Raw genomic sequence first — 12,518 nt, 5'->3', positions numbered from 1 at the left:
TCAACCTAACAGTTTGTCGCCACTATGTCATATCGCAGACGCAATTCATCTTTATTTATAAGTCTGTGTGTATGTATGTATGTATGTGTTTGAGTGTTTGAGAGCGGAGAGATGTACTTTATGGTTCTCAAACAGACGGACGTTTCATTTTTGTTTAGTAATTACACACACAAAAAAAAAAAAAAAAAATTGTGTGTTAAACGTAAAATAAAAATTACAAATGACAATGAAAAAATTACATTTTAATACATAATTTTTTTCACTATTATAATGTGATGATTATGTACACGTGTAACCGCGTAGAAAATATCGCATAATCACATATATTTTTTAACTTTAAATATAAATTATTAAATTGTATAATGAATAGTAATAATAATGGTAATAATAATAATAGTATTTATTTTATATTCTATTATAGACGATAATATAATAATATATAGTTGTAAATATTTTCCATTTTCTTTAAACAATCTTCATGTCGAATTTAAAGCAGCATTCGTCTTTCCTATCGGCTTTTGGTCCGTTGTCCCAGAACTTCAATTTTACTGTGTAACTATTCTTAGGATAGTCTGTGGATATGAATAAATTGTACAGCCAATTCTGTTCGACGTTCATCATCATGGGACATTTTGTGTATAAGCATGCGTTAGGGTCCATATCCATAAATGGCAGGTCTAATAAAAGAGTTTCAGCGTATAGTCTTGTTTGTGGTGTTTCCGAACCAAATTCTGAAATTAATTAAAAAATATTTAAATGTCAAAAAATCTTATCATCCCAAAATATATAATAGATAAGTAATAAGTGTTAATCTATAGATCGAATTTTATAAACGGCTTATAGGTTTCAAATTTAATAAAATATGGCCATATGGGTTAAAAACTATTGGGACTATTCAGAGTATAATAATTTAAAATGTTTCAAACCGGTATTACGTTGATGTACAAATTAATTTTATCTAAAACACAAAATAGCTAAAAGAAATTTTAAACTTTTATTGCATCATTATTAGGTTCAATTATATTAGGTATTAACTATTAAGTTTACTTAATACTAAAGGTATACTACTCAGGTAACTTGAATGATGTATTTTTAATTAATTTTTAGATTAATACTAGGTATACTCATCACTATTATTATTTATATGAATTACATTTATATTATAAGTATTTAAAAACTATATAATTATGAAATGAATATGAATAAAATATCTAATTAAAACTTAATTAAACTATTCTCATAATTTAAAATGTATTGTTTTTTTTTTGTTGAAAATTTCACTTGTAATATTTAAATTTAGTGGACTTAGAGAAATAAATCTTATGGAAGTCTAAATAAATAACCTTAGCACTTTAGTAATAAACTAATAATTAATAATACACCAAATAATAACAATGATGCATTTATTATTAGCAAATTTATTTAAAACGCAAAATAAATAATTACTTGATATTTACTTTAACTCAAATAACTGACAAGTTATACATAATATATTCTTATAATTTAAACAACAATATTATTACAACAATATTTGTTTATGGCCTGTGAAGTTTAAAAAATCCTATAATTTTCACTACGTCCACGTTCATGTTGAAATATTATTACAACTATCGGTATTTAAAATAAAAGTGCGCATGCTATATATTGTATACAACTCATAACTAACTCAGATAATATTGATTTTATATAAACGGTTTCATTATATTTTTATTTTAGGATTTACATCAAACTATATTTTTTAGAATAGTTTTAACAATCGATTAATCACATTCTAATTACTACAATTTATTATTATTATTTTTTGTTTACAAAAACTAAATGCAAATTTAAATTATAATATTTTATAAGTACTATTTAACTATTTAAACTATTTAGAATTTGGATTATAGAATTTTTTAAATGGTAAATTTGTTATAGTCTACTTGGTAATAATGATAGGTAATTATAGATACCTAAAAAGTTTTAAATAAATCAGACAACAAATTCGATTAAGCATCCAAATTCCTTGTAGCATTTTTATTTGCATCCGGGGATATATACTGCAGACGAGGAATGTCGGCGGATGTATGTATCATTATACAACAGTGTTCTATTATACCTATAAGTATGTTTCCTATTCAAATGGCTATTCAATGAAAACTGTGTCAGTATATATTTCTAGCGTTTTTTCTTCTTATGAACACTGTTTATTATACAAAACAATAATAAGTCATATTATATTTTAATTATGGATACCTAATATAATTTTTTTGAGAAACTTTTTCCAAATAATAGTTTTATAATTAGGTAAAATCATTTCTATTGCAGCTTTGTAAATATTTCCTTATGATTCAAATCCTACTCAAAATGTATGTCGACAATTTTATTTAGTTGTTTGCATTGATGCTATTATAATGGTATTTAAGATTTTGCGCATCTTTGAATTCTTAAATTCCATTTGTTAAATTCTATTAATGTAGTACCTATGAATTTATTGATTGTATTTTAATGTGTTTATTAGAATATATTATGTGAGAAAAAGACGTTGTATAGAAAATAGATTTATACATAAAGGTAATTTTTCGGTTATTAATTTTGTGTAGATAATTTGTGTTGCAGTATACCTGTATGTTTCTATTTTATTGAAACATAATATTATAAAATTCTATGCTATTGTAATAAAAAATATTGAGACTTTCTATAGCCTTATTTTTCTAATCTGTTATCAATATTCGAACGACGTATTAATATTGTTTGTTTGCTTAAATTATATAAAATATAATTTATTCATCTTCAATTAATTAATATATTATTCAATTATTTAAATTAAGTAGATAATTAGAATGATTTATAATATATAATTAATAATAAATTATTAAAAACGAAAAATAATATTATTACTACGCGTTGTTCTGAGATAAGTAAAACCAAGAAGATCGATCCACCTGCTATGGGTAGTAATAAAAGTGACTTTTTTCTCACGTGTTACCAATTATTGTAAGCAGAAATAAATGAATATGAGATTATGGTTTCAATATTATTAAAGGTGGGTTAGCCATCCCAAAAACTGGCTTAATCTAATATCTAAACCTTCATTGAATCGTCATAATCGGTCGAATATTATTTGATTCTTTACGTCTCAGCCATACACAAATACACTTTGTCTTTTATATATAATGTAGGTATTATGCGTGGCTTTTATAGTAACACTTTTTTCCAAGATTTCAAGTAATATTTGTGCATAATTCGATGTCGATCGGTCAAAAACTGTGGATATTCTTTTGTGTTAAAAGATACAACCCGAGATTTACTCGACCAATAATATTTGTATATTAGCTGACTAACTTTAATAATCCAAATCTATCTATAGTATTCGTTTTTTTGTAGTTGAAATATTTTTAATGACTGTTAGTCGAAATCATCAAAGATTTTTTTAGTATATAGGTATAAACCTCAATTATACGATTATCTCTTATATAATATAATAGCTGTTACCTACTCAATTTTACATTTATATATGTATACATATTAAATAGATATAATATAATACAGAAAATTGTATAATTGTTTTTTCATATGTAACCAATGGTAACCCTAATTATAAAAAATTGTATATTATGTGCGAGTGAGCAACTCTATATGAGTTACAAGAAATCAATTTATAACTTTTATCGAAAACTGTTCACTAACAGTTTTTCAGTTTATTAAATGAAAATGATAGAAACTTTTTTTATATTTATAAGTAGATACTAAATTGACAATATAAAGTTTGTATGAACATATATCTGTATAGAATATAAATTAAATCTATCAAATTATCGAAGAGACTTTATATTATATGTTGATATAAAGAGTTTACTAAATATTAATTAGTATCTTTCAATATTTACAATAAAATATTTACAAAGTTGTAGTATACGTAAAATATAATAAATATATATTATATTGATCTATATAGTAGTGAGATAGAGGTAGTATCTTTATAAATATTTTAGTATGCTTGAAAATGTGAGGGAACGTTTTTCATAAGGAAGTTATTCTTGTGTATTTTAAAATTTGAAACATCGAGCATTTATAAGTACGCAGAATACTTTGTGATTCACAGTGAAGTTAAAAAATAACAATTTTTATTTTTGAACTATAAAATTTTAGTTATATTGTTATTATTTAAAACCTATAAATCGTACATACTTGAAATCTTTTACTATTGTGTACATTACTATTTCCTATATACATTGAAATCTCAAAAATATTTGGACTAAATTTAAAGCTATTATACTACTACAAATATATTTATTCTGTTCTACTTTAAATTGGTATTGACTATTGACATAGGTATATATACGAAGTTAATAAACATAATATACCTAAATATTAAATGATATAATATTATAATATTGAATATATTATGAAATATTTTATACACAATTTAGTTCAATATTTAGTTCTGTAGATATTACACCTACTATAGAAGGACAAATGACTCAAAAATAGATTATACTGATACACTGTTTCTGATCAGAATATAATTTTTTCTATGCAATGATTAATATTGAAAATAAATTTAAGTGTAATATATTAACTATATGCGGTGATATCTGTACTAAATTACGAACTTCCTATACGCTCGAAACCGATTATACAGCAGAGACGCTGAGTGACTTTACCTAATGCTAGATTTTATTTTATCAGCAGTAACTCAAAATACTTGAGGATAAATTTAGATAAAAAACAATATCTATATCACTTTAATTGTTTAATATTCAAGATATTAATTAATTAGTTATATTTGTTTAAATGTCAATTAAAATCCATTTAGAACTATTTAAAATTTTAATAACTATCTAATCATTGAATATATGTTTAATAACTGATCAATTTGTGATTTCGGTATAAACCCTTTTGAGATGATCGACTCATCAACCGTTAATTGTTAATAAATTGAACTCAAGTATCTATATATTTATTGTTAATAATTAAAAAATAACGACGTTTTATAATACTTCATTTCATAAAAAGTTTCTAGGTTCTGAGTGGTTAGGTTAAAAAGTGATTTAGAGTTTTAGATATTTGAAGATGTCGAAACAATTTAATAACAATTCTATAACTAAATTTCAACATAATAAATAAATACAATTATATAAATAAATATAATTTAAGATCATTTATTTTTAAATGATAACACTTATAAATAATTTAATAAAACTGAAAAGATTTAAGTTATTTGCCCTATGTTTTGATTTATAATTAATAATCAGCTAAATAATAGCCACTTATGATTTTATAGTGCAATTTTTTATGTTTTATATTAGTGTTCAATGTTATAATACACTCAATTCTTAATTTGCTCAATTAAATATTCCATTAAAGTATTAAACTTCTTGTTTTATATCAACATGAGATATCGATTGTTAATCGAACCTTAATGTAGTTGAATGAATGAAACCTAACCTAAATGAGTTAAAGTTTAAAAAAAAAAAAATTGCCTACTATTTCATTTTTGTAAACAACAAATTTATGCATGATCATAGTTAGATCATATATCATAATTAGATATATTTAAAAATTAAAGAATATGATTTTAGATTCTGATTGGAGCATTGAATCTATAATAAATGTGTTTTGACAAGTATATATCTTATGGGTCATTCTGTTAATTTATGTGACACTGAGAATGTATTACCAGCCGAGACGGTGATTGTTTATAGCAACTGGTTGTTATAGCAACAGGTTGATATGTAAACATGTATAAAAAAAATAAAAACAAAAAAAAATATATTACCTATTTAATATTTGACAATTTAATTTACCTACAGTTTAATCTTCTTTTCCTCGTATCTAATACCTAATCGACATCGACATTCTTATGTCAACTGTATTCAATAGAAATAAGACATACATGTACTGATGTATCTGCGTGTAGTGTAGATATAATACAGCTTTTTTTTTTTTTTAATTTTTTGTAAGTTTAAATTTTAAGTGTAGTTTCTAGTAGGAAATTGGATGTAATTGGTGTTTTATTTTATCATAATTTTTTGGGGAAGTGGAGTAAAAATTTCTAAATATTTTTTGAACTAACAAGAAGAAATAAAGTTAAGGAAAACCTGGAATTTAAGCGTTAAGCCTTATTTTTGATAAAATCAGTAACATTTTCATAAAATATTAAAAGAGTATTAGCATAAGCTAGACTTAAAATGCTAATTTTATTTTAAATTGAAATTTCTTTTTAGTTTTTTTTTTCGTTTTATTAATAACATTTTTATTTTTAACTAAAAATATTTGACAATATTTTAATTCAAAGTTTTTCATCAATTATTAATAGGTACCTAACGTTGTTAAAAAATATCGAAAATTCTTAAGCAAAATTTTGTATAATATATACATTTCAATTTTAAACTTTGATATTTAAATTATTTTAGTTTTTATGTATTGTTATAATTTAGTAATAATTATTAATCGTTGTAGGAACTTGAAAATAGTTGTCATTATATCATGAGTATAATACACAACACAGAGAAATTTTAAAATTATTTTCACTTATTTGAAATTATTTATCTCCGCATAATTATTCATTTCGTTTCTAAGTCTATTGATTTATAAGTTAACACAATAAATAAATAATAATAATGATATTAAGTAACTGATATATGAATAGTTTTGAGTATTGTGTAAATGAATATGACCAATTAAATTAATATAATAAATAATATTCCTAACTGATAGATTGTCTCCACTTAGAATCGTTTTTAGTTTACAGTTTAACAATCATATTATACAAGTATAATATCGTTGAATTCATATTGAACACTTGATGATAGTAATCTTCTCTACATTATAGTTGAACGATATCCACTAGTCCAACTTTTTATAATTATATTTTATTATTTTGTAATGAATTATGAAAATTATTACTTATAGATTTTTAGATTTATAAATACACTGAAAATAGCCGAATAGGAATTATATTATTAGCACATACAAATGACCAGATTAAATGATAAGAGAAAAAGAATAATAATTTTTTTTATCTAAAACATTAGCTATGTATACTGATATATCATTCAAATATACACATATTTTATAAATTATGTACTTAAAACAAAATATGTGATTAAAAAATAATTTATTTATAAGTTATGTAGTTACTTATAGTTAAATTTAAATTGTTGAGTCATTTAAAGTTATCCGAATAAATGTAAAGAGTACGAATAATATACGAGTACGTATAGACATGTTTAAACAATTAAGAATGCTTATAATTTACAGTAAGATACAGCTGTTAAATATTTGTAACTGAACTTAAAATATTTATATTCAAAAAAATAAATTAAAGTTAAAACACATAAATATGAATGTATTAAACTGATATTAAATATTCATATTTATAAAACCTATATTTATATATATCTGTATAATTATTTGTATAAATATATCAGTCCTGCAATTAACTAAGAAAATTTTGCCCACAAATTTCTTTTTATAATAATAAAAAATATATATAAATGATAAATAATTACATTCATATATTTTTAAATTTTTTTGATTGTATTTTGATAATTTTATATAAGCATTTTATTTTGTAATGAATATAACGATGAACGGGAAGGATGATAGACATAAATTTAGATTAAATGATACAATATTATGAAAAATATTAAATAATTTAGATTTTAGACTGTAGTTATAATATAGTATTATTTTATATTAAAACTGTTAACCTATTAAATAATGTAAATAATATAGAACGTTATTTTAACATTTTTAACATTTTCGGATTTTAAATCGTAAAAAATAACTAAATTGAACTATTAAAGAATACAACAAGAATTATATAATTAATTATTCATGTAATAAATTATAAATGGTTTTAAAAAACACTTAAAAATATATTGATTTTAATTATTATGACTTGTAGATATAACTTAAATGTATTATTTTTTTTTGTTTACATAGGTATTAAAATTGTTATTATTATTAAATTACATTACTACTATATCATAATATATTAGTTATGATGTATTATTTGGGGATAAATATTTTCATTATATCTATGTATTATATTGTAAATTGGAATTAATTTCCGTAAATAAAGATTTAATGGAAAATCCAACTAAAAGCTAAGTATTGTGCATTTTAATATAGCTTGTTATATAATATATGTGTCGTATACTATGGCTATAGGTATTGACAATGATAAATAAAAACTAAGAATTCTTATATAATACGAGTTCGTAACTTATTATTCACCTTATTATTTACATACAATCGGTCATTAGGTTTATAAAAAGAGTTCAGAGGCAGCTAAAGAAAATTTTTTTTTAATACTTGTGTGATATTTTAATTTGGACTTTCATTTTAATTTATTTATGTTTATTTTGATGATAAAACAATGGAGTTTTGTTTACCTAGTTTTTATTTATTGTTTTTATTTTCTATGAATAATATTAAAAATATTGTAATAAACATTACACACTTGCCACTGTCATAGAAGATCTGTTTATTTTTTTATTTATAGAACTATAGGGTCATTTACTTTTGTTGTAAATATGCTTTCAATGTATTATTTGCATTATGCACGGTTTATGGTGAATGCAGTTTTGATTTCGGCGATCAACTATATATACCTACGTAGGTAAGCGTTTCCTGGTGTTTTATACAAATATTATTGTATTTACTAACTTAAGTACCTCCTACGTACCTACCTACATTATATTATGTTATTTTTTCGGAGTTTCTTATTAATGTGTTATAGGGTTTTAAAAAAATATATATTTATACGTACTAGGTTTATATTTAAATTCGATAGACGCGTTAATGCCTTGTGGTAATTCACATGGTTTGTTGTCTAAAGCTTCGGGACATGGATCAATAAATACATCGTATACTTCACATCTAGTATCTAAAAAAAATTGACATAATTGTATAGTTTATAACCAATGCAAGTATCAATGCAATACTCACTTCGGCACATGCGATAGTTGTGGATTTCTTCAGCATTCGCTGCATTTGCTGCAAGCATTAATCCTACTACAGTTAACACAAAAATCATCATTCTGTTTCGGAATATGTAACGTACACTAATGACTAGCACGAAAAAACTTTAAATTCAGTGCAAGTGGTTTGGTACAATTTATCATACTGCGATAATTCACAGCGAGGTTATCGCTTATAAATTATAGAGCACAATTTTTTTATTAAACCAATAGTAAAAGTGGGGGTTTATCCAATGCATACCTATAAATATAAATATATATATTATGACGTATATTTTATACATAGTGTATATACTTTATGCTGGTTAAATCAAATTATACGGCGCATATATATATATAAATATATTATAAATACACTTTATTATGGACTATATTAAAACAAGAATATTTAGTCAATACCAATTAGCTATTAGTAGACGAATTATCTAAATGGAAAAACAAAAAAATTAAATTTTATCGGTTTAAATCTTCTATTTATATTAGTAGCAGAGATTTTAGTGCATGTTAGATTATTTTTAATCAACAGGCAATAAAAATATTGAATTAGTATATTGTAAAGCATTCTTAAAAAAAAAAATCAAGCTTATTCGTGTTCATCTAATAGGCGTAGTATCAGTAGTGTAGTTATAGGGGGACGATGGGGATAGATCCCCCTTAGAGCCTTTTTTATAAAAATGTTTTATGTGCTGACTTATATTTGATATAACCTATATAAGATTAAAAAATATAAAATTATCCATACTATGTTATAAATTATGATCACGGATACAATCCACCACGTCCTCATATTGGCTCTCAAATTATATCTATCTTGACTTATTACACCTTCATAATAATTAATTAATAACAATTATTGTCTTAAAACCTTATTGTTACAAAAACTTAAACATTGACACAGAGGAAATAATTTAGCTAAAAATCAAGAAAATTGGATCTTATTTTATAAATTATTGTGTTTTATAGATTTCATTTTTTATTTTGAAATATTTTTTCAAATTTATAATTATACTACATTTTAGATTCTGAACGAAGTGGTGAATGTATTGATTTTACAATGATGTGTGTTTTTTTTTTTTGTGTCTGTGTACAGCATAACTAGTCGAAATAATGCTCCAATTTCAAACTATGGGGGTGGTTTCCGATGTAAAAGTGAATATCCTTGGTGCATTATACAGGTAAAAAGTTAACATTTTCCAACAGTTTTCAAAAAAATCGAGAAAAACAAAAAAAAATGACGGAAAAACGGCAATTTTTACGCAAAACCAGTTTTCGACCAAATCGATTTTTTTTTATGGTTGTAATTCAAAAACTAATCACTGAAAATACTTGAAATTTTCACCAAATGTTAATGTCAGTGGTATCTGTATATAGTTAAATTTTAAAAAAAATTTGACTTTTTTTGGGTTATTTATAGACCACTGAAATTTTTGATTTTTTTGAGAAATTTTTTTTAAAATGTCGATAAAAAATTTTTGGATGACCAAAAACTTTTGAAAATTTAATACAAGGTTCCTTATGAGTTGTTTTTATTGTAACTAAAAAAAATTAAAAATCGTTAGTCATAATTTTTTTTTATAAGCGTTTATAGTTCAATTTTTACGAAATCTGTCGAAAACGCGAAAATTTACAAGTAATTTTGAAGTTGAAAAATTATAACATTTTTTGTATTCATAACTAAGGATTAAAATTATAACACTAAGTTTTCCATAAGTTTTCCTTCAAGTAGCTATAGAGAAAACTCATAACATCATTATAGGAAAAATTTTATGTGTGTTTGAATTTTAAATTTTTACGAAATAGCGTAACGACAACGATTTATCCCAAACGATTTTAAATATTTGTTATTATTCAAAAAGTATAAGTCGTAGATACTTGAAAATTTTACCAGTTATTTAGATTGGCATTTTCTTTACATGATTTAATTTTCAAAATATTTTGAGTTTTTTTGAGCTATTTATAGACAACTGAAATTTTCAATTTTTCTGAAAAATGTTTTTTGAAGTGTCGATAAAATTTTTTTGGCCCCATCAAAATGCTTGAAATTTTTATACAAAGTTCCTCATATGTTATTCTTATAGTGATTAAAAAATTATAAGAATACATAGACACAATTTTTTTTTATTAGCATTTGAAGTTTAAATATTGACAAAAATTCGTCAAAAGCATGAATATTTGCAAATTATTTTGAAAGTATATTTCATAAAAATTTTTGTATAAGTAGCTAAGAGTTAAAAATTTAATACATGGTTTTTCATAAGTTTAGTTTACAATTATTATAAAAGAACTTTAATTTTGTTGTATTCAGGCCATTAAAACATAAACCAACTTTTTCACAACCACTAGAAATTATATCCTAGGCTGACAAATCATCTTCGTTCAGAATCGTTTTTGGTATACAATGATAACTATCATTGGATTCAAATTTAACACTCCTATAATATATAATGAATAATGACAAATAATGATCCATACGGCACCTAATGTACAGCAGAGCGGTACTCACTTGCCCACTTTTTTGAATTCAAGTTTTATTTATAATTTTTTTTTAAACTTATAAGTACATTATATATTTTTTTCATTTCTATTATTTATTTTATTATATATTATACTTTATTTATGGCGGGGAATAATAGGCTAATGTCAATTTAACTGTGTATACTGTATAGTATTATGTTTAAAAAAATTGAAGAACAGTTTGTGGAGTGTGAGAGCTTCACCTTATGTTTCAACTAATAAATTATATATCCCCCCCTCAGAACAAAATTATAACTATGCCACTGGGGTAGTTAAATTGTATTGAATAGGTTTATAAATGTCTTCTCTGATTACCAAGTACTTAATTCTCTTTACAAATGAAAAACCCATCTAAAATTTAAAAAAAATTATTATATTTATTTTATGATTTCTTACATGATATAAGAAATAGCCATTAGGTACTTATAATATATTTTTGATATACCTAGTCTTGAATAGTATAATTTTTCATCTTATCTGTAAAGATAAATATTTTAAATGTTGAAATGGTAATTACCTACATAAATAATTATATTTATTTAAGCACAATGTTTTTTTCTGAAATCGTTTTATGTGTGATTTATGTAATAAAAATAATATAAAACTTATAAAATTATGAGTCATTTATAACAAATCAAAATTGTTATTGTATATAAGAGGGTATCCTTATCTATTTATAATTTTATTTACTGTACTTGCACTCTCTTATACATTTTTTAATCTTTTCCAATAGATAGTTAATAGTTTAAAATATGTGTTTTATCTTGGAGTTTACCACTCAACCGCTATATATAAGAACACGTTCTGTTCATAGTTTTTATTATATTTAATGATTCCATATTTAGATATGAGTTATAACTTGTGATCATTAAAAATGAGTAGGTATTATATTATAGTATTATACCAATATACTTCGTAGAACGTTTAATTTACTCTCTGAATATGTTCAATACAAATGGAAAAATAACTTATGCATCAGTAAGCAGTATTTTTTGGTAATTAATATAACCATTTTTTATAACATTATCATAA

The 12,518-nt window shown here is 23.0% G+C and overlaps 1 protein-coding gene across 1 annotated transcript; it reads right to left on the bottom strand.

Moving 5' to 3' along the window:
- Positions 1-221: 221 nt before the first annotated feature.
- Positions 222-9,137, bottom strand: LOC114127056 (MD-2-related lipid-recognition protein). Its single transcript, XM_027991158.2, has 3 exons — positions 8,941-9,137; positions 8,762-8,878; positions 222-731 (listed from the first exon to the last, which is right to left on the bottom strand). Exons 1-3 carry the CDS (start codon positions 9,029-9,031, stop codon positions 466-468), a joined length of 474 nt encoding a protein of 157 aa, XP_027846959.1. The 5' UTR covers positions 9,032-9,137; the 3' UTR covers positions 222-465.
- Between the last annotated feature and the right edge of the window lie 3,381 nt (positions 9,138-12,518).

This window comes from Aphis gossypii, chromosome 1, assembly GCF_020184175.1.
Source record: "Aphis gossypii isolate Hap1 chromosome 1, ASM2018417v2, whole genome shotgun sequence".
Lineage (NCBI taxonomy): Eukaryota > Metazoa > Arthropoda > Insecta > Hemiptera > Aphididae > Aphis > Aphis gossypii.
This window is presented reverse-complemented; position numbering and strand designations above follow the sequence as displayed.